We start from the raw sequence: 19,620 nt of genomic DNA on the forward strand, positions 1-19,620 counted from the left end.
GCTGGTTTTAGACATATCAGCAGACCTGGTCTTGTCTGTCTGTTTAGGGGGAGTGGTGTGTTTCACAGGTGTGGAAGAGTGCAAGGCTGCTTCTTCTGCTGTTTTCCCCCCTCCCCGTGAGTGGAAAAATGTTTTCCCTGTCCTTTAGTGGCTCCGGAGGTTTTCGACGCCTGGCGTCGAGGATCGGGGGTAGGGTCCCTGTCCTTCGAGCGTGGGGCCTCGCTGATTTTGTCTGCGGCTCCGACTCCTGGAGCGCGGCCTGGGGGTGGAAGTCGTCTTCGTCCTCCGACGATCGAACTTCTGTTAGCCTAGGGAGCGAGGCACTCTTGGCAAGAGTGGACGATTGCCTGGAGTCATGCGGCGATCTCGATCGAGAACGCCCAGAGGACACCGAATCGGACCGTTCTGTTTGTGCCTCTTTCCGAGAACTCGACGTCGTCGAGTCTCGGTTGGACTTTGTGTGTTTAGTGTGTGTGGTGTGTGCAGCGCTTGTGTCGCCGGGGGTCTTCCCCATAGCCGCCCTGCCAGATGACCTTCCGAGGTCGGGGACTTGCGCTCGGCTGTCTTTCGACGCCGTAATGCCCTCGCCGTCCGAAAGTACGGCGTTGCTGCCGTCGCTGAAGGCGCCCTCCGCTGCCTTGGCCGCTTGCCTGGCGTGGTGGGCCCAATTCTTCGTCGAACGGTCCTTAGGTGTCTTAGGTTTAAACCTACTACACGCTCTGCAGTTCGCTTCGGGGTGGTCCCTCGGCAAGCAAAGATTGCACGTGGCGTGCCTGTCGACCCAAGGGTATTTGCGATTGCACTTGGGGCAGAATTGAAAAGGGGTACCCTCCATACGCACCTTGAGGCAGCGGGCTGTTAAGTGTAGGAAATGTATAAGGTGTACCTACATACCAAGAGTGTAGAGTATGTACAACCCCCACTCTCCCTACTTGCAGGGCCGAGGCCAGAGGCCTTCCAAGGCCCAGGCCGAGGCCAGAGGCCTTCCGAGGCCCAAATCCGTCGTGCAGCAGCCGACGGTCGATTTCTTCTCCAGCCGGCGTCGAGTGTCGAAGTTCGACGTTGGGATGGGAAAGGATGTAAATAAATTAATATTTTAGCAAAAGTATGGCTAAGGCCAGGGGACTCCGCAAAATGCTTTCGACCAGTATGGCGGAAAAAAACAATCTGAGGATCCTAGACGCGTGAGGGATCTTGGGTACAGTGGACGTCACACTAGGGATAGTATTACTGGCACGCCCTGTGTCGACGCCCATTTTCGAGTTTCGAAAAACAAACGGTAATACTCCGCAGCTTCCACTAGATGTTGGCCTATGCACAGCATGTGATCTAGGCAGATTCCACAAGCCTCAGAAATATATATACGAGAGCTTTTGTACTAACCCACACCACTCCTGAAGTGTAAAGCCTGCCCTCTGCCCACTTTACCCAAAAAAGGCAAAGGAGACATACCTCTCTGGTTTTGCCCGTTTTGCCTCTGATTTAGTTTACCACTGCTGGTTTAGTAGTAGAGTGGCGGCAAGTAGGGTTTTTATTCATTACTCATCCGTGTACTCCTGCAGAGCAGCTGTCATTTTGTTACATTGTCAATGTACAAACCCCTCTTTGTTGACTGATTGTTACTCATAGGTTCTCAAATCCTGATCCGTTTTTAAATATTTTCATTTTATTTCACAGAAATGTCTCGCCCAAAAATTACATGAACACAATTTTCTAACAATATAATGTGACCACCACAAAAATTATAAAGAAATCCTTACCTTCAGTTAAAAGGAAAGTATTGCAGTCCTCTGGCAATCACCAATAGTTCACAATGTGGGCACCACCTCTCTCGTCTCAAGTCTGTTGGCATGATTTGCTATGTTGCAGGTGAGATCTTATTGGGAGTGCTAGTGAACAGAGATGCCTCTGAAAGCTCAATGGGACATGTAGTTTATTTAACTAATCCTCATTTAAAATGCATACTTCACACAGTTACTTAAGTCAACCCTCTTGAATAACTTTGTGAAACCACTGTCCAAAGGTTTTTCCTAATTTAAATCTTCGTCTGTCCGCACTTCTGGGATTTTTCAAAATGACTCCCTAAGCTGCAGATTTCAGCTACCTCGTTCAGATATCAAATTAGTGTTCCATAATTCTTTCCCTTAATGTCTTTGTGGTTTATCCCACGTAATATTGTGCACAGGGCATAGAATTTCTATCTGCAACAACACTTTGAAGGGAAACCTATTTCAACATCCAACAACAGGGGCACTCCTTCAACTATACTATTATGCTATCAGCTAAAGTTCATATTTGGTTAATTTAATTTAATATTCTTTTGCACAGTATTAGATTGGTTGCGGTCTGTAGGCTGCAGAGACAAAAGCCCGAAGGACAAAGGGCTGCGTACAAAAGTGCAATGTTCTGTGCATGGGGCTTCAGTCTCCGTGGCCTGCAGACCGATGAAGCAGGCAGCCTGAGCCTGCAGCAGGTAAGTGGGGTGTCAGAGGGGGCTGCACAGCAGAGGAGTGCAGGGGTGACCCTCTCTCCTGATAAGGATCGGCTGATGGCCTGGGAATAAAGGAACACCCTTGTGAGTGCAGCCTCCTTGGCCTGAAATCTACAAATTCAGTCATTTGTTCCCAGCTTTTAGACACAGATCCTATTATATGGGAAAGGTCACATCAACGTTAAGAGAAAGAATAGTGGAAGTTTCATCAATTATCAGAACGTGCTTACTGAAATCTCTAGTAGCAAGGCATTTGAATGAATACAATCACTGTACTGCACAATTTCCAAGCAGAGTGTTGTAGATAATCCAGAAAAATCCCTGGGGCTGGGGGTGGGAGGGGACAAACAAAAAATAAAGATGAAAAAGAAGAGCAACTTTTTGGATCTGGTTTTTATAGTTATTCAAAAGGGTTGAATGAAGAAAGGGACTAGCAAGTGTGTATTTGAAATGAGGATGAGTTGGTGAATCTGCATAAAGGTTTGACAGGAGTTAGATGCCGTATAACTAAACATGAGCAAGTTGTCACCTTGTGGACTAGAGATAGAAATTACCAGATGAAGACGCAAGCCACTGGGGATATCTCACACCTAGACACCCGGGCCTCAAAATGTGCCATTAACCAATGAGAATTGAAATTGTGTGCTGAGTGTATGCGAAGAATTGAAAAGGATGAGTAACTTTATGCCTGACTATTAGATTGCAACTTGACATGTTAGTAGTAGAAACAATGGAGTGCAGTATGCAGACGATGTACAGGAGGTTTGATCACAGATCCACAAGAGAGATGCATGGCCCCACGGCTATTTTCTTTTCAAATAGGTGCAAAACATATCTCAAATACTTATCTGGTGTTATTTCCACAGAAAAGAAAAAGAGAGCCAAATAAAGTACTTTAACCGTTGTTCACACATGACATTTGTCAGGCGAATGCACACACTGTGAAAATACATGGCATTCCTGCACAGTCTTTTCCTTGGCACAAACAGAGTCCTGTGTTGCTACAAAAAACATAATCTCATAATAGCTGCTGTTTTTTTATTCGATATCTTTCTAAGTCATAAATTAAAATTAACCACCCCTGCAGATTCCACAAGGGTTTACATGTATCTACATAGATGAATGATATAAATCTCATAACACTGCTGTACATTAAGCACATTTTTAAATACGTAAATATTCATATGATTAATGTAGAAAAGGAGAAAAAAAGGAAAAGAAATCGAGGGTCCAAAAATATACTTCCATTTTGTAAATAACATTTTGTTGTCGAGCTAGGGGATCAGATCCATGGTCGTGTAGTAGGTCGCTTGAAATGAAATGGAAAACAATTTAGTGCATACTTAGTGCTTGACTGCTTCATCAGGAACTTTACAAACACCCAGGCCAAATTCAAGACCCTGCAAGGGTGTAATAAAAAGTGATTTAAGCATCCAGAGTAAAATTTAAAAAATAAAATAAAACCACATTACACACAACCTTTTAAAGTTGGAATTGAAAACAAGAAGCATTTAAATTGTATAACACTTCTCACAGTACGCTAGAACACTTGATGGACGCAAATTTGCGATGTCTGGGATTTATGCTATGAGCAAGTAAGGGACCCAATGCAACATATGAGATTCCTTTTAATATGCTATTATGCACATTAAAAAGTCTTAGTGCTCTTGTCTAGAGGCTAAATCACTTGCTTGAAAACCTGTACGGCAACTCAATAGCAACGGAATAGTCATGAACAGCAAAATTACACACTACATGTGATTCTTTCACCGCAACTATAAAACTGCTTCTGAAATAATGTTAGCTTTATTCTCTTCTGACGAATCATCCAGCACGTTCACCAAATAGTCTAGGACTGGTGTTAATATTAGTAAATAATACAAGTCCTAGAATATGGGGAGAAGGCTGTTCGGGAAACCAAGGAAGAACATTGTTCCACAAACTATTGTTTCTTTCCCATTGCATATAGCAGACAAAGTGTATCAAGATTACAGTGTGTAGTAAAACAGAAAAGGCTTATTTACCAACACATCTTAAGTGGTAATAGAATGGTCACAGCATAGGTGTGCATTGAGACGTGAAACAGAAATGTTATGTACATCAATGCTCATGCTACAAAGTAAGGACAAGAGACCAATTGCATAAACAATGCTGCACACAATTATAGTGGTTGGCTGATGGAAAAGGCAAATTATGAAATACACCGTAGGAAGATTCACCTATCAAAAATAATGGCTTACAGGGGCCCATTTTCTGTCTGTAATGGAGCAGGCTTGTTTTGTTTCCATCTCTGCCTCCTGAATGCTGGCAATTCGTCAGAAATCGTGTTCTGAGTAATTAGAAATGGCACATCATTTAAACAAGTACATAAACGGCACAGGTATTTTTATTGCCAAGCTGTATAGCCCGTTTTGTGCATGAAATCGAAGGATGAATGGCCATCTTTTTGATTGAAGGTCTATTAAAGCTTTAGAAGCTGGATGTACAAATAAACTGGTACCATTCCAAGGGCGATCAAAGCTTGAAACCAGGCTAAGCCTCCAGTCTGTCTCTCCTCTGTAAGAGTAAAAAGGATCCAGGTAAACAAGGATCACCCATAAGTGTTTGAGGCTCTTGCAAAAGCAAGAGTACTTACTGGATACTTTAAGTGTGGACACAGCAGGAACTGAAGCCAGGTTCTGTTTGTTGCCCTAAAAGTGCTTTTAGGGACCATCATTCCAACCACTGACCCATTTGCTTATTTTTTTTTTTTTATAAAAAGGAGACAAAAATGTTACACTCCCCTTCTGTACAGGATTGGGTAGCGGACTCATGTGATACCAAAACATTTTTAGAAAAACAAGATGGCATCTGCAAGTGGAAAGCAAGACCAGTTGTTCTTGGCCACGACTATATTTTCAAATCTTAACACGTTTAATTTAAAATGTACTGTACAGCCCCCTTACAAAGAGTCTTTGGCATGTTCAGGCCGTATCAACACTGATGCAGGATGTGACATATGAAAATTCCACTCTCCCAGTCGCTTTGCAGTCAGTAACTTTATCATGCAAAAACACGGAGGGACTTGTTTGCACAAATGTCGCTTTTCGTGGCTTCCAAGTGAAGCAAAGGTTCGAGGAGCATCATCTAATTCGGTTCCTTTTTACCACAATGGTGCCTGCAACAATATCATAAGCAGTTCTGTTGTGCTGGAAGAACAGCAACGTTATGAAGGCAGGAAAGAAGAAAGCGATGGAAAAATTCTTGATCAAGGCTCGAATTGTAGATCTAAAACAAAATTTGAAAAAACAGTGCAGTTCAATTCTGACATAAGATCGCCACACATTTCATATCACATACATCATTTCAGCAGAAAAACCAGTGTGGTCAGTATTATGGAAAAACTACATCCACACGCTGCTACATGCGAAGTGAAAATGAACATTGGAAGATAAGATTGCTTTCTGGCACATATATTCCACAAACGTTCAAATGGTTGTTACCGTTGGTTTAAAAGTAACATCTCCAATGTTATGTTATATGGCACTTAGGGGTATCACGGTATTAGTTTTATGACGGTACAATAACCTTCTTGCCACATGACGGTATATCATGGTTATCGCGGTATAGCAGGTGGAGTTAACTAATCTTAACAAATATTTTCTAAAAGTCATAAATTGTCAGGTTTATCATCACAAACAAAACCAGGCACCCAGGGCCAGAATTGGGCTTTTCAACATACTTTCCACTGAAATGCCACCCCTTGCTTCCACCAAACACAAACACGTGTGGAAAGGGGGGGCTGCTGCAACTGGCAAAGCAAACTGAATAGCTTTTCTTAAATGGTCCTTTAGGCTTTTAGCTCCCCCCACTGGCTACTGGTGAAGATGAACATGTTGCCATCTTGATAATCTGCATGCCACAGATCAATGGAGTCTGATGGTAGTATACGCTTGTGCGCATACACACACACACACACGCACACACACTCTCTCTTTATGTCACAGCCTTTAGTTTACTTCCGGGCCAAAAGGTGTTCAGTAATCACAGACATGTTACCCTTTGGTATGGCAGCAGGGAATACCCACAGAGATGATTACATTTCGCAGTGTGACTTATTATATGTAAATTCAATGAAAGAACCAGGCAAATCCCCCATTGTCATATGTTTAGAAAACATTATCCATTATAAATATATAAACCCCAAAGCCACCAACCCAAAGTCCCGGGAGGATAGCTCAGCGGCAACGTACGTGCATTGGAAGCAAGACGACACAAAGCAACACAGGTTCGATCCCTGGGTCCGCGCTTAGAAACCTCTGGGTGCTTAAGTGCGTTATAAATACGCAACGAAGACAAAAACAATTACGCAACTAAATAAACAAAACCAATTTCTTTAACAGCGCCTCGATGCCCGCAGGCTGTGTGAACGCTTTTAAAAAAATTTACATAAAAAAAAACCCTCTTCCTTCTTGGCACTGTATTTATTCTTCCTATTGCTAACATATTGCTTTTGTGTCAGGCACGTGTGGTTTATGGAATGGCATTAAAAACTGCTCAAACTGAAACTACTTAGCAGACGGCACATCCAACAGTGCAAGACCAAGACTGTGCAGCACTTGCTTACTGCAGCCTTTCCAAATCAGATTGAAAAGCCCACTTAACGGTATGAACGGTATACCGGTATAAACAATGTGACAGTTATTATTGTTCAATTAAGTGGTTCACGGTATCTTTAACGGTATACCGTAATACCGTTACATCCCTAATGGCACTTGTATAGTGCCTACGGCCATCGGTATGACATCAAAGCCCTGTGGGGATGAACGTCTTTCGGTCGACCGTAGTCTGAGGTGCGAGATGTGTAGGAAGAATTTCTAAAATGCATATGTGCATATCTATCCAGCACAAACGTAGGTAGGGAGTGGCTGGGCCCCTAATAGCAGCCTATAGCTATCAATTGAGAGGATGGGTGCCGTGACAGAATGCCAGGGGAGTCGGAGAGTCAGGGAGACGGATTATGTTAACAGCTGGACCATATATTTTTTCTGTAGGACCCAGCTTTATTCTATTCGAGGTGGTGGTGTGTGTTTGGGTGGGTGAAGCCGAGCAGTGTTTATTGCAGATGTATGGAGGTGGGACGGCCGTGCCCTGGGTGGGGATACAGCTATGTTCCGTTGTGATGCAGTCCTTGACATTCCAGTGAAGCAAGGCGGACACTTATTTAGATGTGGTCTTGCAGAGCTTATCATATGGCCTGACTGAGATGCATTCCGTGGGGGGCTAGGTCCCACCTTGTCGACTCATCAGGTGTCCCTGCATTCTTGTCAGGGGTGGGTAATAGTTCAGCCAGTAGATGGACAGGTCTGTAATGATGCTGAAAGGAAAAGCCAGGTTTTGAGTGCTTTCCTAAAGGCAAGGTGATCCTCTATGCAGCAGATGGTAAATTGGATCGAGTTGCAGATGGTGGATGCTTAGAATGAGAAGCCACCAAGCCCCCACCTATTCTGGTTGAATTTGCCACTGGAATGATCAGGGGTGCTGCTCCTGATCAGAGGTCTCCGACAGGCCTGTAGCGTGTACGTTTATGTTGCAGATATTCTGGTCCTGTGTTCTGGAGAGCTTGGTGGGTGATGCACATTGCTTTGAAGATGGATCGTCGCCAAATCGGCAGCCAGTGAAGGACACAGAAGGCAGGTGTAATGCGTTTTCTAGGGCCTAGGGCAAGGAGGAGCAGTGTTTTGTACCCGTAGGAGTTTTCTTAGTTGTGATGTGGGGGCGCCCAGGTATAGGGTGTTAGCCTAGTCTAAACGTGCGATTGCAACAATTTCGGAGACTGTGTGGGAAAGATGTGACAGAGAATGAGCAAGTGTAGGTAGCATCTTTTTGTAAAGGAATTGATGTTATAGGGTCATGTCTGCGTCTATAATGCATCCAAGGTTTTCTACTGTGTTGGAGGGGGTGGGCTTAGGAAGAGCGGCCACGGGGTGGGTTGGGAGAAGAAGGTGGTCTTCTTGCATAGCACAATCTCCATTTTTCCTGGGTTGAGAAGAAGGTGGTTTGCAGAGGGCGTGTGGGTAAGGGTTGGAGGGGCGGCTGAAAGTGTGCGGCAATGATTGCATGTAGAGTGTTTAGTGATGCAAAGCGTGGATCAGAGTGGTGTGATTGCGATGTTGAAGCACGCACGGTGTGGTAATAGAGAGGTCCAGAGAGGGAAGTGCCGGACGGAGGCAAGAGGGCTGGGAAGGCGACTTTGGTGAGAGAGGGAGGGATGATTGAAAGGGTAGTGCGAGAGGGGTGTCTAGGCTGGACGGGGGTATAGGCTGGATGGGCATAGGTTGTGTCCTATTGCTGGTGCTAGGTTGGGTTGGCAGAGGTGGCATGTAAGGGTGGGGTCTGATCGGGAGAGTGGAGGAGTTTCTGGTGCACCTGCAGGCGCCTCTAATTTTGGAGCTGCTAGGCATGCGAGAGACCCACACCATGGACCCGAAGGGAACAAAATGCATGTATAGCCGTGCAGAACAAAAAAAGTCAATTGTAAAACCCACGCCCAGTGGGGGGTGAGCGGGTGGCGACATTCCCAGCCCAGCAATGCAAGTGTAGCAGAGTACAAGCAGTGGGAGACTCAGGGCTGCAAACAAACCCAACAGTACTGTGAGAAGAAAATGCTATGTTGTAACAATCGCGAGATTCATAAATGCAACACTACATCAAATGACGAGGTCTCCTATCTGGGTGTTCCTGCAGACAGCAAGATAATTAGCTGTCAGGGCTGGGGCGAACAGGCAAACAAGGATTGTAGCCACCCAAAGGAAGGCACACCTTTGCCTGTGCCTTTCACCGGCTTTCCAGGCAAGGCTGCCCTATATTGTGGGATTAAAGGGGAAGAGTATCCTGCTTCCTAGGTCAGCTGACCTGAGAATCAACTAATCCGTGTGGAGGAGGGGGCGGAATGCAGCGAGGGAGGCTGGCTCCCCGTGGAGCAATGCGGATGCCTTGGGGAAAACTAGGGCCTGGAGGGCTAGGCAATGCTGGGGGGCGTCTTACCTCGCAGAGGGGACCTGCAGGGTCTGTCTTGTTCTAAGCCGTTACCTAGAGTGGGCTCCCATTTCTGCAGGGATCCCACACGGGCCATTGAGTTCCAAGTTCAGCTGACCTACAGGGCTCTGAATGCTGTCACCAAGACTGATGCACACCCCTTGCCTAGCACAGATGAGCTGGTGGATACCTTGGGTGCCTCCAAATGCCTCAGCACATTTGACCTCACTGCAGGCTATTGGCAAATAGCTCTTGCAGAACATGCCAAGGAGAAGACAGCTTTCTCAACACCAGAGGGTCTTTACCAGTTCAGGGTAATGTCTTTTGGGTTGAAGAATGCACCTGCCAATTTCCAGAGGCTTGTGAATCATGTGTTGATTGGGTTGGATGAATTCTGTCTTGTATATCTGGATGATATAGCAGTTTTCAGTGCCACCTGGGAATACCATGTGAAAACACCTCAGGACTGTGTTACAGGCTCTTCAGAAGGCCCACTTGACCAGAAAGGCCAGTAAGTGCCAGATTAGACAAGGATCAGTGGTCTACCTTGGACATGAAGTAGGTGGAGGGAGGATACAGCCTCTACCCAGTAAAGAGCAAGCAGTACAAGACTGGCCTACCCCCACTACTCAGACCCAAGTGAGAGCCTTTTTAGGACTCGCTGGGTACTACAGGAATTACATGGCAGACTATGGCACCATAGCTGCCCCTCTGACTGCTCTCACCACTCCAAAGAAACCCAAGAAGGTAACTTGGTCTGAAGAGTGTGAGAAGGCCTTCAATGGCTTAAAAGACTCCTTGTGCCAGGCCCCTGTTCTCAGGGCTCCTGATTACGAAATGCCTTTCATTGTGCAGACAGATGCCTCTGACACTGGGATAGGAGCTGTACTATCACAAGTAGAAGCAAAGGGTAAGGAAAAACCTATTGTCTTTATTAGTCGCCAGCTTAAGGACAGAGAGATCAGATGGTCCACAGTGGAGAAAGATGTTTCTCTGTTGTGTGGGCCCTAAGGAAGCTGAGGCCCTACCTCTATGGAACCTACTTCACTGTGCAAACTGACCATAAGCCCTTAAAGTGGCTAATGAACATGAAGGGAGAGAATTCAAAGTTGCTTAGGTGGTCCATAAGTCTGCAAAATGTAACAAGTACACAATGTACCTTCCAGTACTGTAGTCATTTTCCAAAGGCCCTAGAAACTCCTGATGGACTTTTTGTGAGATGTGTCATGGACAGGACTGGTGGCAGCTATCTTTTTGCATTATTTTTATCCCTTTCCTGCCATGTTAACCGCATTAAGTGAGTTTGGCACAAATAGGTGGCCTGTCTCCAAAGTGGCCATGCCAAGAGGTTCTTTGTCCTGTCCTTTGGCCATCTTGCCCCTTCACCTTCACCTTCCCCAGGTCGAGTCGACCCGGGTCCGTCCTCATTTGGTCATGCACTTTCCCGCGAAACACCATGCTTTCGCAGGCTTCTGCATGCCTTGTGTGTGTGCCTCCAGGATGTGGGCTGGACTGTCTGAGTCCAATACACATCCTGGGTGCCAGAGAGTCTGGAGTGCCCTGAACGACTGGGACCACCGTGGTCCGTGATTGGTCCACGTATGGAGTGTGTGTTTGTGAGCAGATCTCCCATTGTGTCCTCTTTGTTTTGACGCGCAGGGAACTTTGGATAAGAGGAGGCCAAAAACACCCATACCATGTTGATTACTGGAGTTCTCACTGAACAAAGCATAGGATCCAAGTAACCTGAAACTAAGAAGCTGAGCCGAGGAACTGCTGGGGACACGCTGGAAGGTTTGGCACCCTGAGCCCACTGTCGTCCCGTGGGACCCCTCTGCATCTGGTCGCCCTAGAAGGTCTGCGGAGGAGCTTCGACCCATTGGAATAGTGGGACCAACTATTCTCGGCACCTTCATCAAACCCTACAAGTAAGCTTCCTCGGAATTGTCCCTGTGCCAACCAGTGGACTGACCAGCTTACCCAGTTGCTTTGCTCTGTCACCGCCGCCGTTTCGAGGAGGCTCTCGAAACTTGGTATACTGCTAGCTCTGTGTCCACGGACCCTCACACCAAATTTCATACACTTGGCGTTCCCAAGTCTGAAGTGAGACGAGTGCGCCAGGACCGGAGCATATGCGGTTACAGTGTTGCCCTGCCACGGCAACGACCCTTGCAAGTCTGCTGCATTTGTGACCCCCTTGCCCCTGAAGCCTGCTGCAGTGAAATCAGGTTGATTCATCCACCGGAGCGGAGAAATCACCACTGTCCCGTTTGGGAATCCTCACTGTATCTCAGGAACTGAAAGCCGCAGAGACGTCCTTTTTGTCGTGTTCGAACCTGCAAGCAAAGTGGACTGAACTGGCGAAGTGTGGGCCAGAGAGTGCCTGGGATCGGTGATTACTTCTAACACTAATCGGTGACCCCTAGCACTAGGGCCCCTTTTTACGCACGAGTGGCCACCGAGAACTAGCAACTCCATCTCGCTCTCTGGAACTGCCTCTGCCTTCAAGTGGAGGTCCTCCCTGAATAGTGGGAACTTGTTCTTCATCGCCTCATCCCCCTTCCTGAGCTGCTAGAGACCCCTGAAGAGACCCTGTTTTGCCCATTGGAACAACTGTGTGAATTTACATTGCATGTACTTTTGAGCACAAGGCTCCTCTCTTCTTAGGGCTTGGATTGCTTCTTAGTTAGGTGTGTTGCTGATGTTGAAGGGGCCTAAAGACTTCCTGCACTGCCCGTTTCCTTCCCATCTAGGTTTTTGACATATTTTGTGCATCTAACCCTTTAGACCCCAATGGTCTTGTATATATATTGCATTGATTGCGATTGTGTTGGTTTGCTTAGTAATGCTGTGATTCTTTTGCTATGGTCTAAGTTACAAAGGCCTTGTAATAAATGTTTTATATTTTTGATATAACACCTGTCTGGGAGTAATTTGTAAGTGTCCTTGCTCTGTGTGCTCATTGAGGTATATCAGTCACCTTCACCCCTCCTGAGACTTAGTCTTGACCGCCTGCCAAAGCTACCTTGATTGGTCTGGCTTGTCCAGAGTTACCCTGTTCCAAGAAACTAGGCTGGCCTTCTAAACTTCTGCCCACCAGGTCAGAGTTCCGAAATTCATCTTAACACTCACGTCGGGTTGGAAGCATGTCTCCCATATGGTGGGACTCTTTCTTCCCGTTGCCATCTATGATGCTGCTTCCTGCTGCTCGCACTCTGCAATGCTGATCGCTTTCTCTTCCAGTGTCAGCTTCAGCTGGCATTCTTCCTTCTGCAGCAATCCCAGATCTTCGGACTACTTCTGCTACTCCTTCCACATCTCTTGTCAGCTGTAACTCATTCTTGGGTTTAAATGTTCCGATCAGGTGCTTTACTCTACAACAACTAGACAGCACATTCTGTTCAATAGCACCACCAATCCTTACTAACTCTGAGTCTCTTCCTCATCCCAGTACCACATTATGGATCCTCAAGTCCATAGTGGTTTTGGTCCTTTGATATTTAGTTAGTTTTGATTGCTTTGTGAACTAAGAGTTGTCAGAGTTAGGGGATCGTATGTAAAAGGTTTGGAATTTAACATTGGGATTAGGACCTCTACCCAAGACAGAATCATGATAATTAAAAGGTTGCTATTTTTGATTCCTGAACTCCCAAGGTACAAACCTTATTCCGTTTGGATGACTTTTCATAGCATGTTTTTAGGGTAGTTGCATGGGAGGGACTGGTGTAATGACAGCATGCCATTATGTATTTGGCATTTATAGGACTCATCCTCAGAAGATGAATACTGCGTTTCTCCCAAAGGAGTCACCACTTCCCCCTGATAGCCATCTCCTCCCATGTGATCCTTCCTTATGGTACAATCCCCAGGTTAGGATCAGGTAGTGGCCGTCTTCCCCTGGCTTCATGGGAGGAGATCCTAGGCTGGGGTTTAGTGAGGACTCTGCAGGTTTCATCACAGAATATAAAAAGATTACGTTATAATTTGGTGGACACTTTACATTTTGAGGAGAAATTGACAACCATCCTAACAAACCAAATAAACCACTTGAAACAAAACTCTGTGAATGCGTCCTTTGGAATGCCGTGCTACCTGCATTCTAATCTATTTTATTGATGCAGGGCATCCTATAATACTTCTCCCTCTCCACATGTATCCAAATCGGGCCCAATTAGCCTCAATATCTTAAACCATGATTTCCCCCAGCCCCATGTACTGGCAGAAACTGGATTAAACTGTTCACTAAGAACAACTAAGACCTTTTCTGTTAGTCCGATATCCAAAGAAGGCCAACAGAGCACCATTCTGGCCAGAACACAGCACTGTAAAAGGATGTGTTATTAAAACAAAAGAATGCAAATCATATCTTCTTTGCTAGATTCATATTTGATAAGGGCTTATTTTAGTCAGATCATGAATGGCTTTTAAAGTTTTATAAATTGTGACACACCCATACCATTCACCTGGAGGATATTTTGGATTACTAAATGTATTGTTCCTTGCCTGACTTCACATCTTTGGCGAACAAATACCTCAATGGCTCCACTTCTCCCGGTTTGAAAAAAGTGGCTGGAATAGTGGCAACTGAAGATACTAATTGAACAGCCTAAGATGGACATCAGTTCTGAATTAATAATGGAAAATCAAACCAGTGGATTATTTTAGACTGTCATATTCCAAGCTCATGGTACAATGTTGACTACAGTGCTCTTTTCCAGATAATATTCCTCGCTCCTAGTAAAAATGTTATGGCACAAAGCCAGATTGTGCCTCTACAGCAAATAACTTAAACTAACCTAGGTAGCTGAAGCATCCCCTGCCGGAATTACCTCAACACAGTATGGGCCTATTTTAAGAAGGTGGTCTTGAAAACCTAAAAGAAAACTAAAATGGGAAAACAGTCCATTCTTTCTGCCAGGAAAATAAGGATGTAGGTGCGACGAATCTAGCAATGTCATCACTGATTCTCTGGAGGGAAGCTTCTCCTATGTAGTCCGAGAAAGGCAGAAGCGTACTGACTCCAACCCTGGGGGGTGGCTAAGTGGCTATCTGCAGGTGGACCATGTAAGGGAAGACAAACTCCAGAGGGACAGAAGAACACTAGATCAAAAAATAGTCTTGCAGTCACAATTCTTAATGAGGTACATTTGCCTCTGCCGCATCTGCCCTCTGCAACTCATCCAGAACTGGACTGCGAGACTTGTCCTTGGCCTCAAGCCCAGGGATCGTATCTCTCCAGGACTGAAATCTCTGCACTTGCTCCCAGTGGCTGCAAGGATTAAGTTCAAAACCCTCTGCATTGTCCACAAGGCCTTCTGGGGCCTAAAGCCTCAATTCCTTCAACTCTCTCTTCCTAAATATCTTCCTTCTCGAGCTCTTTGCTCTTCCACCTCCAACTCCCTCCGGGTCAGTCGCTTCTCCAAGCAACGAGTTGGTGGTAGATCTCTTTCTACGGCGGGGGCCTCCCTCTGGAACAGCCTTCCTGCCCCCCTGAAACTTGAGGAGAACCATCTCCGGTTCTGGAAGCACCTCAAAACCTCTTCTCTTTGCTTCTGCTTTCTCTCTTCCTCTCCCCTGCTGATTTCCTGGCTGAAACTGACCTTGCACTGGCTACCTGGCCACCCTCTGATCGCGGGCCGAGGTCCCCTCCCCCGCCAGTTGCACACCTGCACTGCCTTCCTTGCAACCCTGCAATTGGGACTATTTTTTCTGTAGCCCTACAGTCCCTTACCAGCACTTGACACTTTATGCCAGCACTTACCCTTGCCAGCTGCTGGCCATACTTTACTTATTGTTATTTATTCTATTATCCTTTTACTGCACTGCCCCCCCCTTCCCCTCGCACTCTCCCCTTCTCGCTTCCTGTGCACTTGTGCGATCTGAATGACACCTGGCCTAGTAGGATCGTTGCCTGTCTTCCCTTTGTTCCCCCTCCCTTGCCTCGTCGCGCCTTGAAACACTTGTGTATAGGCGCATTATAAATATCATATCATACAAACATGGCTTATTGTTGTATAGATGATGATGAAATCCAACCTTATGGCAGTCAAACACCTTATGTGCCACCTCTGCCCCCTCCCTTTTCAGCACAGAGACGAGGAAGAGGGTTGGAGTAATAAAGATGACCAAAAAGGGTAAGCCAACACTGCGTTCTAGTCTATGGAAAGTGTTACACCGTGCCGGGAAGTTTAAAGTTGACACAGCTTAGACAACAGTGGAACAAACAAAGAGGCATAGGTTGACTGTCAGTGACTTTCTTATGCTGGTCAGAACGCAGAGGGCAAGCAGATGGTCAGAAGCAGTGCTGAGGCTGACACGAACGGCATGCAGAAGATGCAAACTGAATGAAGCTTGCTGCTTCAGGTCCCGAAGCTTTGAGAGCCGTGTGCAGCAGAGGAGGACAAAGCAGAATCTTACGGGTTCATGGGAAGCATGCAGAGTCAGCGAACCGAAGAAGACATAGAAGGGAAGACACGAGGAACAACAAAACTGCCCGTTAAGCCCATAGAAAGCAAACGGGTTACTGGAGCGCGTGTAGGTGACTGTCGTTTCGTGTTAAGTAACACATTTGAAGAAGTTGATGCGGATGCAAGTAATATTAGAAAAGGATCGGTGACCCAACGTTTCAAACCAGGAGCTAGTGTGAGTGCAAACAGTGCTGGGAAATGGTCCAGGACCCCATATCTGAAGAAAGAAGTGAAAGCAGAAACAAACTGTAATGAGAAGGGGTCGGTGACCCAATATTGAGAAAAGATGGTTTTGTGGGTGACAAAGAAAGTAGTTGGAGAATAGAAAAGCCCTGGCAGGTAAGTGAACCAGGCAAATAGTGAGTCTAGTGCTCACACCTTCAGTAGAAGTGAACTTTGTAAAAAAGTGTATATCCTGGCAGGATATGTTAATGTTAAAGGATATTTGTACCGCGCACTATCACCACAGCAGTGGTCCCCGGGTGCTCTGGCGGCTCTGAAAAGGGAAGGTGGGTGAGTTAGTGGAAACGAGCGGGAAAAGTGTAAGAGAGCAGTGATGTGCCATTGGCAGCCGCAGCCCGGTTAACACTGTTTGCTGGGCTTAGGGTGCTTTCCGGTCGGTAGCCGTCGTGTGCTGTTGTTCAAGTCTATGTGTGGTTTGTTTTGTTGTAGCGGTGTAGTTACGTTTGTGCAGTTTGTTGTGCTGTAGGTTTGTGGTTGTGTTTGGTTAGAGTTTGAGAGTTGTATGCAGAGGGGTGAAATAGTTAGTGGGTTGGTTATTGACATCACTGTATCGAAGTGATGTGCTAAATGTCCACGCTCTTTCTAGATGTGGTGCGTGAATATCTCTGCATTTTTATCTAGATGCGGTACTGGCCAATATTGACAATCATTGCTATATATGACGCCCACCAATATTCACAACTGTATCCCAATGTAGCACTGGCCCACTTTCGAAATCCTGTCTATATGTGAAGGAAGCTAGTATTCACAATTCTATCTAAATCTGGCTTCGATAGTATTTCTAATGCCGTCTGGACGTGGCACTGGCTAACGATCGCTATTCTAACTAGATGTGGCATTGGCTGACATTCACAATCCTATCTAGTTGTGACGCAGGCTATTGTTCACAATCTTATCTAAGTGTGGCACATGCTAACATTCACAATTCTGTCTAAGTGTGGAACTTGCTATCATTCACAGTACTGTCTAGGTCCGGCGGAGGCTAATGTTCACAGGTCTGTCTAAATGTGGTACTTGCTACCCTTCCTAATTCTAACTGAATGTGGCACTTGCTAACCTTCATAATCCTATCTAGATGTGACTCAGGCTAATATTTTCAATTCCATCTAAGTGTGGCACATGTTAACATTCAGAATTCCATGGGACATGCCAACATTCACATTTCTATCTCGATGCGACGTAGGCCAATGTTCATGATTCCATTTAAGTGGGGCACATGCTAACATTCACAATTCTATCCAAGAGTAGCACTTGCTAACATTCACAATCCTATCTAGATGCGATGCAGGCCAATGTTCACACTTCCCTCTAAATGTGGCACGTGCTATCATTCACAGCTCCCACCATGCGTGGCACTTGCTAATATTCACAATCATATCTAGATGTGACTCAGGCCAATGTTCAGTATAGTAAGGAGAAGTGAAATTCGTGAAACAGTGCGACATCCTGGCAGGAGATTAAACCAGAAGTGAACTTTGTGAAACAGTGCGACATCCTGGCAGGAGAGTAAACCGGGAGTGGGAAGTGAACCTGAATTTGGCTAAAGTATCAAACCAATACATAAAAGAGAAGAATTATACCTCATTTTGGAATCAGTGAGAAAGGAGTAAAAATACCCTGGCAGTACAGAGAGTACACTAGGGACATAAAGAGGAGCAATCAGTGGAGCAGGGTACAGCGCTACCGCCACAAAGCAAGTGGAAAATACAGAGTGTGACTAACAGGAACAATTAAAAGGAATTGTGTATTTAAAGGGAGATGCAAGGGAAGGTCAATCCCCTTGAAATTGTGAAGTAAAGCGCACCATATGTGTAAAGGAAACTCATGGAAAGATTCATATAGTAAAGTAAACTGTTGAAGGAATATAAGGGAAAAGGGGTTTTTCTCCTTAAAAAGCCCAAAGGCCTAAAGAAAGAGAAGATCAAGGGAGAAGTCGTTCTCATTGAAATTGTAAAGCGAAGCCTTAAAAAGGGAAGAGAAACACTGGGAAGGAGCCCCACTTTTGTTGAATAGTGAAACTTTGTGGAACTTTATCCGGAGGCACCAAAGAATAAACATAGGCAGAGGGAGGATCTCTTTTCCTGGTATAAATTTCTTTCTTTGCTACACTTTAAACTTTTTTATTTTGGAACTCTGAAAGAAGGTTACGAATGGCATTAGGTCAATAGACTAAAACTATTTAGAAAGACCGCTGTGTGACAGCACAGAGCGGTCTTTCTAAATCGAACTGTCAGCCCCTGCGACACACACGATTGCGCGCCCGTGCTGACAGGCACGGCAGGACCCGGAAGCAGCCAAGAGGGAGAATGGGTACATCTATGTGTTTGTGTGTGTTGGGTGTATGTTTCTGAGTGTTTTGGTGGGGAGGGAAAGGAGGTGGCGGGGGCTGAGGGAGAAGAGTTCAGGAGGCAAAACCTCCTGATTTGAAGTAAAACCAGGAAGATATGGTTGGCGGTGGGTTGGTGAGAGGGGCGAAGAAATGTGTTTATTTCCAGTTTTGTAGGCTGCCTAAAATCAGCTGTAAGAAAAAAAAATAAGAAATACGTCTTTTGTTCCGCCGACCTACAAAAACAAAATAATGACAGAACCGTACAAATGGATAGTCTGTAGAAATCACGTTGTGCACATTATATCAAGTTTGGAATGGAAGGGTCAGATTAGGGGTTTTGACAAAGGATGCTCTTTTCTTTTAAATCCCGACTCAGATGTTAATTTTGTTGAGGCTGGGAAAACCTTTTTAGCATTAGAGATAGATCGGATTTTCCCCAACCCTCTTTTGGTTTTTGAGAAATAAACGCCTGTAGCAAACAACAAACATGTCTGAGTTTTACTCTTGATCCCTAACAGAGGGCAAAGAAACAGGATTGATAAAACCTTTTCAAAGTTTTCATTTGAAATACTTTGTAGCATGTCTCTCCCAAACAGAGTGAAGATTTCAACATTTTAATGGGAGAAAAATTATATGAACATAATTTCTCTACATAGGTCTTATTTCAGATCTTTTGAAGTTATTAGGTATTCCTACCTCACCCTAAATATAAATACTGGTATACAAACAATTAACCTAATGTTAAAAAAGTTTTCTACTGATGAAACAGATTCAAAGTAGCAGAGGCAAACATACATGCAATATAAATTCTGGTACTGACCTTCGCGCCACCTAACCTATTTTGCTCATAAAACAAATGATTTACACAGACTGACCAAAAGAAAGGGTACCTACGCTGTCAGACCAACATTTGAAGAAGGAATCACCAAAACACGATTGGGAGCTGTGAGGACTGATGTATCACAGGTTACAACTCGAAGTCCAAGCAGAAATTTCCCAGGTGTAGCCCCTCCTGCTCCCCAAATGCAGATGATCTTAAAAATGAGTAACAAAACGTCAGGAAAATATGCATC

General features: G+C 45.3%; 1 protein-coding gene across 3 annotated transcripts in view; it reads right to left on the reverse strand.

Moving 5' to 3' along the window:
• Positions 1 to 3,512: 3,512 nt before the first annotated feature.
• Positions 3,513 to 19,620, reverse strand: part of FAM8A1 (family with sequence similarity 8 member A1) — a 201,286-nt gene continuing 185,178 nt past the window's right edge. For 2 of the 3 annotated variants that reach the window (XM_069613599.1, XM_069613601.1), the window contains exons 4-5: positions 19,442 to 19,581; positions 3,513 to 5,758 (exon numbers count right to left, since the gene is read on the reverse strand). In XM_069613599.1, the coding sequence (XP_069469700.1) occupies positions 5,614 to 5,758; positions 19,442 to 19,581 (285 nt within the window). In that variant the 3' untranslated portion in view covers positions 3,513 to 5,613. The remainder of the gene's footprint in view (positions 5,759 to 19,441; positions 19,582 to 19,620) is intronic. The other variant, XM_069613600.1, reaches the window with a different exon arrangement.

The sequence above is a fragment of the Ambystoma mexicanum genome, chromosome 5p, assembly GCF_040938575.1.
Source record: "Ambystoma mexicanum isolate Mex_15411 chromosome 5p, UKY_AmexF1_1, whole genome shotgun sequence".
Lineage (NCBI taxonomy): Eukaryota > Metazoa > Chordata > Amphibia > Caudata > Ambystomatidae > Ambystoma > Ambystoma mexicanum.